General features: G+C 66.7%; 5 protein-coding genes across 5 annotated transcripts; 3 read left to right on the top strand and 2 right to left on the bottom strand.

Moving 5' to 3' along the window:
* Positions 1–946: 946 nt before the first annotated feature.
* On the top strand, positions 947–1,801 carry LOC309600532 (feather keratin 3-like; the record flags this gene model as incomplete). Its single annotated transcript, XM_082332931.1, has 2 exons — positions 947–1,012; positions 1,415–1,801. The coding sequence occupies exon 2, from the start codon at positions 1,436–1,438 to the stop codon at positions 1,799–1,801; it is 366 nt and encodes a 121-aa protein (XP_082189057.1). The 5' UTR covers positions 947–1,012; positions 1,415–1,435.
* A 2,451-nt stretch (positions 1,802–4,252) lies between these two features.
* Positions 4,253–4,618, bottom strand: LOC309600553 (feather keratin 3-like; the record flags this gene model as incomplete). The annotated part of the gene is made up of 1 exon (XM_082332952.1): positions 4,253–4,618. One exon carries the CDS (start codon positions 4,616–4,618, stop codon positions 4,253–4,255), a length of 366 nt encoding a protein of 121 aa, XP_082189078.1.
* Positions 4,619–6,231: 1,613 nt separating this feature from the next.
* LOC309600549 (feather keratin 3-like) lies at positions 6,232–6,597 on the top strand (the record flags this gene model as incomplete). The annotated part of the gene is made up of 1 exon (XM_082332948.1): positions 6,232–6,597. One exon carries the CDS (start codon positions 6,232–6,234, stop codon positions 6,595–6,597), a length of 366 nt encoding a protein of 121 aa, XP_082189074.1.
* Positions 6,598–9,040: 2,443 nt separating this feature from the next.
* On the bottom strand, positions 9,041–9,406 carry LOC309600546 (feather keratin 3-like; the record flags this gene model as incomplete). Its single annotated transcript, XM_082332945.1, has 1 exon — positions 9,041–9,406. The coding sequence occupies one exon, from the start codon at positions 9,404–9,406 to the stop codon at positions 9,041–9,043; it is 366 nt and encodes a 121-aa protein (XP_082189071.1).
* A 1,124-nt stretch (positions 9,407–10,530) lies between these two features.
* On the top strand, positions 10,531–11,385 carry LOC309600531 (feather keratin 3-like; the record flags this gene model as incomplete). Its single annotated transcript, XM_082332930.1, has 2 exons — positions 10,531–10,596; positions 10,999–11,385. The coding sequence occupies exon 2, from the start codon at positions 11,020–11,022 to the stop codon at positions 11,383–11,385; it is 366 nt and encodes a 121-aa protein (XP_082189056.1). The 5' UTR covers positions 10,531–10,596; positions 10,999–11,019.
* Positions 11,386–13,647: the final 2,262 nt, after the last annotated feature.

The raw sequence follows: 13,647 nt of genomic DNA, 5'->3' as shown, positions 1-13,647 counted from the left end.
ATGGGAGAGCCTGGCAGAGGCCGAGCTTTTATACTGGCCCCGCCATTGCTCAGCACCACCTGGGCCAATCTGCAGAGGCGGCACTCCCTCCTGCCGATGACAACAGGGCTGTCCGGCTCCTGCCCCTCCCTGACTCAGCATCCCCACGCCACACCAGCACATGCCGCTTCCGAGGCTTTCCTCCCCTTTCTGCTTCGTGGCCTAAGTGGCAGCAGGCATCTCCCTGACGGGGGCTGTGCACGGCAGGAGAGGAGCCTGCTTCTGCAGCTCCTCGCTGCCTGCCTTGTACCCTGCCCTGGGAAGCCATCTCTGTGCTCCTTGCACCGGGCCCCTCGGGGAAGAGCACGAGGGCTCTTTCTCCCCCAGACTTGCAGAGGTCGATGGCCCACGCCTGCAGGCGCCCGGGGGCCGGCTCCCTTGGGCTGGCGAGTGATGCATCGTGCTGAGCAGGCAGTGCCCGAGAGGAGTGCCCTTGATTTGGCATTTCGTAACCTCGCCCCTCTGTAGATAACAGCCACACGGCGCACGTCACGCGGTCCCTGGCGTGCGGGAGGCCTTTGCCAGGCCGCCTTCTTGCCCAGGGATGGGAGCCCGCTCTTCCCTGTGGCTCTGCAGAGAAGGCGTGGGGCCGCCCCGAGACCAAGCCCTTGGGGAAGAGCTATGGCACGCAGGGCGCTTGCAGTCAGCCTTTGTCACGCTGCGTGCCCTCTTACACACACGGAGATAATGAAAAGACAGTGGGCCTAATTTGGCCCATTAGGTGGCAGCTGGCGAGCGTCCGAGCGGGGTAATTGCAGGGGCTGATAGAGCGGGTTGGGGCTGGTGAGGAAACGGCGTCAGCAAAACAGCCCCGTGCCACGCAGGGAGGAGGCAGGGGCTCGGCCGCCACGGGCCACGTGCCCCCAGCGTGGCCAGCTCCTCCCCGCGCTCGCTGGCCAGGCATAAAAGCGCTGCCCTCGGCAAGCGCCGGCATCCGCCGCTCCTGCCTCGCTCTGCTCAGGAAAAGGGTAGGTGGGTGCCTGTGGGCCTGTGCCTCCTGTGGCAGGGCTCGGCGTGGAGCCTCCCTGGCCAGGAGAGCTCTCCTGGCAGCAGGCTTGGACGGCCAGGGCAGGCTGAGCCACGACGGGAGGAGGAAGGAGCCCCGTGGCCGGGACGTGCAGAGCCAGGCCCTGCACAGGCTCTCGCGGAGGGAGGGCTTGTGTGCCCTCTGTGTGCGGAGAGAGGGCAAGGCGAGGGGTGCAGAGAGCAGGGCGCGGAGCGGGGCTGGCTGGGCAAAGGGCAAGCGGTGGGCAGCGCGGGCAAGGCGGTGGCTCTGGCCCCTGCAGCTGCAGGGCAGCTGTGGGAAGAGGGCACTGCTCGCTCGGGGGATCTCCTCCTGGCTCGTGACACCTGGCCTTGGGGCCTTGTGTTTCAGGCTCCGCTCTCTCGCACCAAGATGTCTTGCTACGACCTGTGCCCACCGAAAACCAGCGTGGCTGTCCCCCAGCCCATCGCTGAGAGCTGCAACGAGCTGTGCGCCCGCCAGTGCCCCGACTCCACGGCCTTCATCCAGCCGCCCCCCGTCGTCGTCACCTTCCCCGGCCCCATCCTCAGCTCCTTCCCCCAGCAAGCCGTGGTGGGCTCCTCCGGAGCACCTGCCTTCGGGGGCTCCCTGGGGCTGGGGGGCCTCTACGGCGCCGGGGCCACGCTGGGCTCGGGGGGCCTCTGCACCTTTGGCAGACCCTACGCTTCCCCTGCCTGCAGCCCTTGCGCCTTGCCCCGCTACAGCAAGAAGCTGTGGGACACCTGCGGGCCCTGCTAGACCCAAAAGCCCCAGAGTCCCTGCGCCACCTCAGCCTTACGCCTCCTCTCCTTTCTCCTCTCCTTCCCCTCTCCCCACGCCGCCTCTCCTCCTCCTCCTCCTCCCTGCTGCCTCTGCCCACGTGTGCGAGACTGCCCTCGGCCCACAGGCCACTTGCTTGTCTCTGCAACGACCACCGCCTGGCAGAAGCCTGAAGGAACGCCTCTCTTGAAGCCCGGGTGCACAGCCTGCCTCTTTCTGCCTCCTGTGTCTTTCTCCAGCGGGTGCTTTCCTGCACTGCAATAAAACAATCGTCCATCCAACACCTGCCTCTCCATTTTTCCTTGCGAGGCCCAGCGTGGGCTGCAGGGCTCCCTCGCCCTGCACGTGGCCCCCGCCAGCTGGGCCAGGACACTCTCTCAGCCCCAGCAGAGCCAGGCTGACGCGCCTTTGCGGAGACCCCACAGCCCTGGCAGCTCTCGCCACGCGTGCTCCTGCAGCTGAGCTCCAAGGGCCCTGCCTCAACGCGGGGGGCTCCCCTGCCTGCAGGCCATGCAGCCCGGGGGCGTCTGCAGACCTCCAGCCAAGCCTGGCCATGAGCAGCTCTGCTCCCTGGCCTTGGAGGCAGCCAGGGGCAACGGCTGCCACCGCTCCAGCCACTCTCGTGCCTCCACGGCTCTGCTAAAGGCCCTGTGAGAGACAGGAAAGCCACTTTTCTCTCCCCTTTCCTCTTCTTCTCCCCCTTCCCCTTCTCCTTCTCTATCCTCTCCTTCTCCTCCTTCCCCTTCCCCTTCCCGTTCCCCTTCCCCTTCCCCTTTCCTTTCCTTTTCTTCTTCCCCTTCCCCTGCCCTTTCCTCTTCTTCTTCCCCTTCCCCTTCCCTCTCCCCTTCCAGTTCTCGCCCCCGGCACGCACCAACACACTCGGTGCTCCTCGGCTCTCTGCTGCAGACCCAAAATCACAGAAATTGCAGCCTGAGTCTTGGGGCAGGAGCCTTTGGAGGGCATCTCGTCATGCTGCCGCCTCAAGCAGGCTCCCCCAGAGCCGCCTGCCCAGCCCCGCGTCCAGACGGCTTTTGCACGTCTCCAAGGAAGGAGACTGCACAACCTCCCAGGGCAACCTGTGCCAGTGCTCAGTCACCCTCACACTGAAAAAGTGCTTTGGCATGTTGAGGCGGAGCCTCCTGTCTTCCAGCTGGGGCCCGTTGCCTCTCCTCCTGGCACTGCACACCTCTGAAGAGAGCCTGGCTCCATCTCCTTGACGCCTTCCCTTCAGGCATGTGTGCGCATTGACGAGATCCCCCCCGAGCCTCCTCTGCACCAGGAGGAACAGGCCCGCCTCTCTCGGGCTCTGCCCAGAGGACACATGCTCCCTGTCCCTTCAGCATCTGCGGGCAGCCCTTTGCCGGGCTCTCGCCAGTAGCCCCACGTCTCTCCTGTGCTGGGCAGCCCAGCCCTGGGCACAGCACCGCAGGGCTTGCCTTGCCAGGGCCCAGGGGAGGGCAAGGATCCCCTCCCTCCCCCTGCCGGCCACACTCCGCATGCAGCCCAGGACACCGCTGCCCGCCTTGCCCCCAAGGCACCTTGCCGGCTCATGCTCCCCTTGCTGTCCCCCAGCACCCCCGGGGCCTCTCCTGACAAGCTGCTCTGGGGCAAGAGACGGCCGTTTCCCAGGCGGGGGCTTTAACACTGCCTCTCCTCCAGCCTCCTCTGCGCGGATGCCCGGAGATGCTGCCGTGCTTCTGCGGAGCTGAGGCACCTGGCAGCGCTGGCGCTGTTCCTGGGCTGAGAAGGCCAGGCAGAGGAGCCCTGCCAGCGCCTGTCCTGCTCTCTGCCCTTTCCCCAGCTCCCGCAAGCCCCACCAAAAGGCTCTCTCTCCCCTGCCTGCTGCCTGCCTCCTCCCTCTCCTAACACTGCCCACCCTCGCCTCGCCTGGGCACCTCAGGACCAGCACTTGCCCTCCCACAGCTGACAGGCACCCGCCCCCAGGGGCCTTCCCGACTTGCGACAAGGAGGGAGGGAGACACGACTTGCATGCAGGAAACCTTTATTGTGCCCAGAGGGGCAGGAGAGGCTGTCAGAGAGATGCTGGGCAAGACCCCAAGAGCCTGCTTGCCCCGTGTTGGAGGAGGCAGCGGGAACTTCTCCAGAGCATTGCTTCTCGCTCCCGATGCCCCCCTGCTGTGGTGGCATTGCAGATGCCAAGGCCTTGGCCCTGCAGGCTCGCAGAGCCTTTCGGCTCCGCCGCCTGCCCCCTCCGACAGCTGGCAAGAGAGAGGAGGGGAGGAGAGCAGAGGGCAGGAGAAGAGGGCCGGGAAGCGCCGAGCGTGTTGGACAGCGCCAGCTGCCCAGGCGTTGGCTGGGGCTGGGGCTGCTCAGCACTCCTCAGTGCCTCGTGCCCTCCAGCTCAGGCCTGCCTGGGGGGTGGTGGCATTGGCACTTGGGCTGGGGGCAGTGGCAGGGGCTGGGCTGAGTCTAGCAGGGCCCGCAGGTGTCCCACAGCTTCTTGCTGTAGCGGGGCAAGGCGCAAGGGCTGCAGGCAGGGGAAGCGTAGGGTCTGCCAAAGGTGCAGAGGCCCCCCGAGCCCAGCGTGGCCCCGGCGCCGTAGAGGCCCCCCAGCCCCAGGGAGCCCCCGAAGGCGGGGGCTCCGGAGGAGCCCACCACGGCTTGCTGGGGGAAGGAGCTGAGGATGGGGCCGGGGAAGGTGACGACGACGGGGGGCGGCTGGATGAAGGCCGTGGAGTCGGGGCACTGGCGGGCGCACAGCTCGTTGCAGCTCTCAGCGATGGGCTGGGGGACAGCCACGCTGGTTTTCGGTGGGCACAGGTCGTAGCAAGACATCTTTGCGCGGGATCGGACGGTGCTCTGCAAGAGGGCCGAGATTGCAAGAGAGCAGCTTAGGGGAGCGCCCGAGACGCAGGGGCCACGGCCGGAGCAAGGGGCAAGGGGCAAGGGGCAAGGAGGAGAAGCGCTCGCAGACTTACCCTGTTCCCCGAGGAGAAGGCGACCAGAGCAGTGGATGGGAGAGCCTGGCAGAGGCCGAGCTTTTATACTGGCCCCGCCATTGCTCAGCACCACCTGGGCCAATCTGCAGAGGCGGCACTCCCTCCTGCCGATGACAACAGGGCTGTCCGGCTCCTGCCCCTCCCTGACTCAGCATCCCCACGCCACACCAGCACATGCCGCTTCCGAGGCTTTCCTCCCCTTTCTGCTTCGTGGCCTAAGTGGCAGCAGGCATCTCCCTGACGGGGGCTGCGCACGGCAGGAGAGGAGCCTGCTTCTGCAGCTCCTCGCTGCCTGCCTTGTACCCTGCCCTGGGAAGCCATCTCTGTGCTCCTTGCACCGGGCCCCTCGGGGAAGAGCACGAGGGCTCTTTCTCCCCCAGACTTGCAGAGGTCGATGGCCCACGCCTGCAGGCGCCCGGGGGCCGGCTCCCTTGGGCTGGCGAGTGATGCATCGTGCTGAGCAGGCAGTGCCCGAGAGGAGTGCCCTTGATTTGGCATTTCGTAACCTCGCCCCTCTGTAGATAACAGCCACATGGCGCACGTCACGCGGTCCCTGGCGTGCGGGAGGCCTTTGCCAGGCCGCCTTCTTGCCCAGGGATGGGAGCCCGCTCTTCCCTGTGGCTCTGCAGAGAAGGCGTGGGGCCGCCCCGAGACCAAGCCCTTGGGGAAGAGCTATGGCACGCAGGGCGCTTGCAGTCAGCCTTTGTCACGCTGCGTGCCCTCTTACACACACGGAGATAATGAAAAGACAGTGGGCCTAATTTGGCCCATTAGGTGGCAGCTGGCGAGCGTCCGAGCGGGGTAATTGCAGGGGCTGATAGAACGGGTTGGGGCTGGTGAGGAAACGGCGTCAGCAAAACAGCCCCGTGCCACGCAGGGAGGAGGCAGGGGCTCGGCCGCCACGGGCCACGTGCCCCCAGCGTGGCCAGCTCCTCCCCGCGCTCGCTGGCCAGGCATAAAAGCGCTGCCCTCAGCAAGCGCCGGCATCCGCCGCTCCTGCCTCGCTCTGCTCAGGAAAAGGGTAGGTGGGTGCCTGTGGGCCTGTGCCTCCTGTGGCAGGGCTCGGCGTGGAGCCTCCCTGGCCAGGAGAGCTCTCCTGGCAGCAGGCTTGGACGGCCAGGGCAGGCTGAGCCACGGCGGGAGGAGGAAGGAGCCCCGTGGCCGGGACGTGCAGAGCCAGGCCCTGCACAGGCTCTCGCGGAGGGAGGGCTTGTGTGCCCTCTGTGTGCGGAGAGAGGGCAAGGCGAGGGGTGCAGAGAGCAGGGCGCGGAGCGGGGCTGGCTGGGCAAAGGGCAAGCGGTGGGCAGCGCGGGCAAGGCGGTGGCTCTGGCCCCTGCAGCTGCAGGGCAGCTCTGGGAAGAGGGCACTGCTCGCTCGGGGGATCTCCTCCTGGCTCGTGACACCTGGCCTTGGGGCCTTGTGTTTCAGGCTCCGCTCTCTCGCACCAAGATGTCTTGCTACGACCTGTGCCCACCGAAAACCAGCGTGGCTGTCCCCCAGCCCATCGCTGAGAGCTGCAACGAGCTGTGCGCCCGCCAGTGCCCCGACTCCACGGCCTTCATCCAGCCGCCCCCCGTCGTCGTCACCTTCCCCGGCCCCATCCTCAGCTCCTTCCCCCAGCAAGCCGTGGTGGGCTCCTCCGGAGCACCTGCCTTCGGGGGCTCCCTGGGGCTGGGGGGCCTCTATGGCGCCGGGGCCACGCTGGGCTCGGGGGGCCTCTGCACCTTTGGCAGACCCTACGCTTCCCCTGCCTGCAGCCCTTGCGCCTTGCCCCGCTACAGCAAGAAGCTGTGGGACACCTGCGGGCCCTGCTAGACCCAAAAGCCCCAGAGTCCCTGCGCCACCTCAGCCTTACGCCTCCTCTCCTTTCTCCTCTCCTTCCCCTCTCCCCACGCCGCCTCTCCTCCTCCTCCTCCTCCCTGCTGCCTCTGCCCACGTGTGCGAGACTGCCCTCGGCCCACAGGCCACTTGCTTGTCTCTGCAACGACCACCGCCTGGCAGAAGCCTGAAGGAACGCCTCTCTTGAAGCCCGGGTGCACAGCCTGCCTCTTTCTGCCTCCTGTGTCTTTCTCCAGCGGGTGCTTTCCTGCACTGCAATAAAACAATCGTCCATCCAACACCTGCCTCTCCATTTTTCCTTGCGAGGCCCAGCGTGGGCTGCAGGGCTCCCTCGCCCTGCACGTGGCCCCCGCCAGCTGGGCCAGGACACTCTCTCAGCCCCAGCAGAGCCAGGCTGACGCGCCTTTGCGGAGACCCCACAGCCCTGGCAGCTCTCGCCACGCGTGCTCCTGCAGCTGAGCTCCAAGGGCCCTGCCTCAACGCGGGGGGCTCCCCTGCCTGCAGGACTTGCAGCCCGGGGGCGTCTGCAGACCTCCAGCCAAGCCTGGCCATGAGCAGCTCTGCTCCCTGGCCTTGGAGGCAGCCAGGGGCAATGGCTGCCACCGCTCCAGCCACTCTCGTGCCTCCACGGCTCTGCTAAAGGCCCTGCGAGAGACAGGAAAGCCACTTTTCTCTCCCCTTTCCTCTTCTTCTCCCCCTTCCCCTTCTCCTTCTCTATCCTCTCCTTCTCCTCCTTCCTCTTCCCGTTCCCCTTCCCCTTCCCCTTTCCTTTCCTTCTTCCCCTTCCCCTGCCCTTTCCTCTTCTTCTTCCCCGTCCCCTTCCCTCTCCCCTTCCAGTTCTCGCCCCCGGCACGCACCAACACACTCGGTGCTCCTCGGCTCTCTGCTGCAGACCCAAAATCACAGAAATTGCAGCCTGAGTCTTGGGGCAGGAGCCTTTGGAGGGCATCTCGTCATGCTGCCGCCTCAAGCAGGCTCCCCCAGAGCCGCCTGCCCAGCCCCGCGTCCAGACGGCTTTTGCACGTCTCCAAGGAAGGAGACTGCACAACCTCCCAGGGCAACCTGTGCCAGTGCTCAGTCACCCTCACACTGAAAAAGTGCTTTGGCATGTTGAGGCGGAGCCTCCTGTCTTCCAGCTGGGGCCCGTTGCCTCTCCTCCTGGCACTGCACACCTCTGAAGAGAGCCTGGCTCCATCTCCTTGACGCCTTCCCTTCAGGCATGTGTGCGCATTGACGAGATCCCCCCCGAGCCTCCTCTGCACCAGGAGGAACAGGCCCGCCTCTCTCGGGCTCTGCCCAGAGGACACATGCTCCCTGTCCCTTCAGCATCTGCGGGCAGCCCTTTGCCGGGCTCTCGCCAGTAGCCCCACGTCTCTCCTGTGCTGGGCAGCCCAGCCCTGGGCACAGCACCGCAGGGCTTGCCTTGCCAGGGCCCAGGGGAGGGCAAGGATCCCCTCCCTCCCCCTGCCGGCCACACTCCTCCGCATGCAGCCCAGGACACCGCTGCCCGCCTTGCCCCCAAGGCACCTTGCCGGCTCATGCTCCCCTTGCTGTCCCCCAGCACCCCCGGGGCCTCTCCTGACAAGCTGCTCTGGGGCAAGAGACGGCCGTTTCCCAGGCGGGGGCTTTAACACTGCCTCTCCTCCAGCCTCCTCTGCGCGGATGCCCGGAGATGCTGCCGTGCTTCTGCGGAGCTGAGGCACCTGGCAGCGCTGGCGCTGTTCCTGGGCTGAGAAGGCCAGGCAGAGGAGCCCTGCCAGCGCCTGTCCTGCTCTCTGCCCTTTCCCCAGCTCCCGCAAGCCCCACCAAAAGGCTCTCTCTCCCCTGCCTGCTGCCTGCCTCCTCCCTCTCCCAACACTGCCCACCCTCGCCTCGCCTGGGCACCTCAGGACCAGCACTTGCCCTCCCACAGCTGACAGGCACCCGCCCCCAGGGGCCTTCCCGACTTGCGACAAGGAGGGAGGGAGACACGACTTGCATGCAGGAAACCTTTATTGTGCCCAGAGGGGCAGGAGAGGCTGTCAGAGAGATGCTGGGCAAGACCCCAAGAGCCTGCTTGCCCCGTGTTGGAGGAGGCAGCGGGAACTTCTCCAGAGCATTGCTTCTCGCTCCCGATGCCCCCCTGCTGTGGTGGCATTGCAGATGCCAAGGCCTTGGCCCTGCAGGCTCGCAGAGCCTTTCGGCTCCGCCGCCTGCCCCCTCCGACAGCTGGCAAGAGAGGGGAGGGGAGGAGAGCAGAGGGCAGGAGAAGAGGGCCGGGAAGCGCCGAGCGTGTTGGACAGCGCCAGCTGCCCAGGCGTTGGCTGGGGCTGGGGCTGCTCAGCACTCCTCAGTGCCTCGTGCCCTCCAGCTCAGGCCTGCCTGGGGGGTGGTGGCATTGGCGCTTGGGCTGGGGGCAGTGGCAGGGGCTGGGCTGAGTCTAGCAGGGCCCGCAGGTGTCCCACAGCTTCTTGCTGTAGCGGGGCAAGGCGCAAGGGCTGCAGGCAGGGGAAGCGTAGGGTCTGCCAAAGGTGCAGAGGCCCCCCGAGCCCAGCGTGGCCCCGGCGCCGTAGAGGCCCCCCAGCCCCAGGGAGCCCCCGAAGGCGGGGGCTCCGGAGGAGCCCACCACGGCTTGCTGGGGGAAGGAGCTGAGGATGGGGCCGGGGAAGGTGACGACGACGGGGGGCGGCTGGATGAAGGCCGTGGAGTCGGGGCACTGGCGGGCGCACAGCTCGTTGCAGCTCTCAGCGATGGGCTGGGGGACAGCCACGCTGGTTTTCGGTGGGCACAGGTCATAGCAAGACATCTTTGCGCGGGATCGGACGGTGCTCTGCAAGAGGGCCGAGATTGCAAGAGAGCAGCTTAGGGGAGCGCCCGAGACGCAGGGGCCACGGCCGGAGCAAGGGGCAAGGGGCAAGGGGCAAGGAGGAGAAGCGCTCGCAGACTTACCCTGTTCCCCGAGGAGAAGGCGACCAGAGCAGTGGATGGGAGAGCCTGGCAGAGGCCGAGCTTTTATACTGGCCCCGCCATTGCTCAGCACCACCTGGGCCAATCTGCAGAGGCGGCACTCCCTCCTGCCGATGACAACAGGGCTGTCCGGCTCCTGCCCCTCCCTGACTCAGCATCCCCACGCCACACCAGCACATGCCGCTTCCGAGGCTTTCCTCCCCTTTCTGCTTCGTGGCCTAAGTGGCAGCAGGCATCTCCCTGACGGGGGCTGCGCACGGCAGGAGAGGTGCCTGCTTCTGCAGCTCCTCGCTGCCTGCCTTGTACCCTGCCCTGGGAAGCCATCTCTGTGCTCCTTGCACCGGGCCCCTCGGGGAAGAGCACGAGGGCTCTTTCTCCCCCAGACTTGCAGAGGTCGATGGCCCACGCCTGCAGGCGCCCGGGGGCCGGCTCCCTTGGGCTGGCGAGTGATGCATCGTGCTGAGCAGGCAGTGCCCGAGAGGAGTGCCCTTGATTTGGCATTTCGTAACCTCGCCCCTCTGTAGATAACAGCCACACGGCGCACGTCACGCGGTCCCTGGCGTGCGGGAGGCCTTTGCCAGGCCGCCTTCTTGCCCAGGGATGGGAGCCCGCTCTTCCCTGTGGCTCTGCAGAGAAGGCGTGGGGCCGCCCCGAGACCAAGCCCTTGGGGAAGAGCTATGGCACGCAGGGCGCTTGCAGTCAGCCTTTGTCACGCTGCGTGCCCTCTTACACACACGGAGATAATGAAAAGACAGTGGGCCTAATTTGGCCCATTAGGTGGCAGCTGGCGAGCGTCCGAGCGGGGTAATTGCAGGGGCTGATAGAGCGGGTTGGGGCTGGTGAGGAAACGGTGTCAGCAAAACAGCCCCGTGCCACGCAGGGAGGAGGCAGGGGCTCGGCCGCCACGGGCCACGTGCCCCCAGCGTGGCCAGCTCCTCCCCGCGCTCGCTGGCCAGGCATAAAAGCGCTGCCCTCGGCAAGCGCCGGCATCCGCCGCTCCTGCCTCGCTCTGCTCAGGAAAAGGGTAGGTGGGTGCCTGTGGGCCTGTGCCTCCTGTGGCAGGGCTCGGCGTGGAGCCTCCCTGGCCAGGAGAGCTCTCCTGGCAGCAGGCTTGGACGGCCAGGGCAGGCTGAGCCACGGCGGGAGGAGGAAGGAGCCCCGTGGCCGGGACGTGCAGAGCCAGGCCCTGCACAGGCTCTCGCGGAGGGAGGGCTTGTGTGCCCTCTGTGTGCGGAGAGAGGGCAAGGCGAGGGGTGCAGAGAGCAGGGCGCGGAGCGGGGCTGGCTGGGCAAAGGGCAAGCGGTGGGCAGCGCGGGCAAGGCGGTGGCTCTGGCCCCTGCAGCTGCAGGGCAGCTGTGGGAAGAGGGCACTGCTCGCTCGGGGGATCTCCTCCTGGCTCGTGACACCTGGCCTTGGGGCCTTGTGTTTCAGGCTCCGCTCTCTCGCACCAAGATGTCTTGCTACGACCTGTGCCCACCGAAAACCAGCGTGGCTGTCCCCCAGCCCATCGCTGAGAGCTGCAACGAGCTGTGCGCCCGCCAGTGCCCCGACTCCACGGCCTTCATCCAGCCGCCCCCCGTCGTCGTCACCTTCCCCGGCCCCATCCTCAGCTCCTTCCCCCAGCAAGCCGTGGTGGGCTCCTCCGGAGCCCCCGCCTTCGGGGGCTCCCTGGGGCTGGGGGGCCTCTACGGCGCCGGGGCCACGCTGGGCTCGGGGGGCCTCTGCACCTTTGGCAGACCCTACGCTTCCCCTGCCTGCAGCCCTTGCGCCTTGCCCCGCTACAGCAAGAAGCTGTGGGACACCTGCGGGCCCTGCTAGACCCAAAAGCCCCAGAGTCCCTGCGCCACCTCAGCCTTATGCCTCCTCTCCTTTCTCCTCTCCTTCCCCTCTCCCCACGCCGCCTCTCCTCCTCCTCCTCCTCCCTGCTGCCTCTGCCCACGTGCGTGAGACTGCCCTCGGCCCACAGGCCACTTGCTTGTCTCTGCAACGACCACCGCCTGGCAGAAGCCTGAAGGAACGCCTCTCTTGAAGCCCGGGTGCACAGCCTGCCTCTTTCTGCCTCCTGTGTCTTTCTCCAGCGGGTGCTTTCCTGCACTGCAATAAAACAATCGTCCATCCAACACCTGCCTCTCCATTTTTCCTTGCGAGGCCCAGCGTGGGCTGCAGGGCTCCCTCGCCCTGCACGTGGCCCCCGCCAGCTGGGCCAGGACACTCTCTCAGCCCCAGCAGAGCCAGGCTGACGCGCCTTTGCGGAGACCCCACAGCCCTGGCAGCTCTCGCCACGCGTGCTCCTGCAGCTGAGCTCCAAGGGCCCTGCCTCAACGCGGGGGGCTCCCCTGCCTGCAGGACTTGCAGCCCGGGGGCGTCTGCAGACCTCCAGCCAAGCCTGGCCATGAGCAGCTCTGCTCCCTGGCCTTGGAGGCAGCCAGGGGCAATGGCTGCCACCGCTCCAGCCACTCTCGTGCCTCCACGGCTCTGCTAAAGGCCCTGCGAGAGACAGGAAAGCCACTTTTCTCTCCCCTTTCCTCTTCTTCTCCCCCTTCCCCTTCTCCTTCTCTATCCTTGCCTTCTCCTCCTTCCTCTTCCCGTTCCCCTTCCCCTTCCCCTTTCCTTTCCTTCTTCCCCTTCCCCTGCCCTCTCCTCTTCTTCTTCCCCGTCCCCTTCCCTCTCCCCTTCCAGTTCTCGCCCCCGGCACGCACCAACACACTCGGTGCTCCTCGGCTCTCTGCTGCAGACCCAAAATCACAGAAATTGCAGCCTGAGTCTTGGGGCAGGAGCCTTTGGAGGGCATCTCGTCATGCTGCCGCCTCAAGCAGGCTCCCCCAGAGCCGCCTGCCCAGCCCCGCGTCCAGACGGCTTTTGCACGTCTCCAAGGAAGGAGACTGCACAACCTCCCAGGGCAACCTGTGCCAGTGCTCAGTCACCCTCACACTGAAAAAGTGCTTTGGCATGTTGAGGCGGAGCCTCCTGTCTTCCAGCTGGGGCCCGTTGCCTCTCCTCCTGGCACTGCACACCTCTGAAGAGAGCCTGGCTCCATCTCCTTGACGCCTTCCCTTCAGGCATGTGTGCGCATTGACGAGATCCCCCCCGAGCCTCCTCTGCACCAGGAGGAACAGGCCCGCCTCTCTCGGGCTCTGCCCAGAGGACACATGCTCCCTGTCCCTTCAGCGTCTGCGGGCAGCCCTTTGCCGGGCTCTCGCCAGTAGCCCCACGTCTCTCCTGTGCTGGGCAGCCCAGCCCTGGGCACAGCACCGCAGGGCTTGCCTTGCCAGGGCCCAGGGGAGGGCAAGGATCCCCTCCCTCCCCCTGCCGGCCACACTCCTCCGCATGCAGCCCAGGACACCGCTGCCCGCCTTGCCCCCAAGGCACCTTGCCGGCTCATGCTCCCCTTGCTGTCCCCCAGCACCCCCGGGGCCTCTCCTGACAAGCTGCTCTGGGGCAAGAGACGGCCGTTTCCCAGGCGGGGGCTTTAACACTGCCTCTCCTCCAGCCTCCTCTGCGCGGATGCCCGGAGATGCTGCCGTGCTTCTGCGGAGCTGAGGCACCTGGCAGCGCTGGCGCTGTTCCTGGGCTGAGAAGGCCAGGCAGAGGAGCCCTGCCAGCGCCTGTCCTGCTCTCTGCCCTTTCCCCAGCTCCCGCAAGCCCCACCAAAAGGCTCTCTCTCCCCTGCCTGCTGCCTGCCTCCTCCCTCTCCCAACACTGCCCACCCTCGCCTCGCCTGGGCACCTCAGGACCAGCACTTGCCCTCCCACAGCTGACAGGCACCCGCCCCCAGGGGCCTTCCCGACTTGCGACAAGGAGGGAGGGAGACACGACTTGCATGCGGGAAACCTTTATTGTGCCCAGAGGGGCAGGAGAGGCTGTCAGAGAGATGCTGGGCAAGACCCCAAGAGCCTGCTTGCCCCGTGTTGGAGGAGGCAGCGGGAACTTCTCCAGAGCATTGCTTCTCGCTCCCGATGCCCCCCTGCTGTGGTGGCATTGCAGATGCCAAGGCCTTGGCCCTGCAGGCTCGCAGAGCCTTTCGGCTCCGCCGCCTGCCCCCTCCGACAGCTGGCAAGAGAGGGGAGGGGAGGAGAGCAG

This window comes from Platalea leucorodia (genome assembly GCF_965183815.1).
Source record: "Platalea leucorodia genome assembly, chromosome: 24".
Classification (NCBI taxonomy): Eukaryota; Metazoa; Chordata; class Aves; order Pelecaniformes; family Threskiornithidae; genus Platalea; species Platalea leucorodia.
The sequence above is the reverse complement of the archived record's forward strand: the minus strand, read 5'-3'. Positions and strand labels throughout refer to the sequence as shown.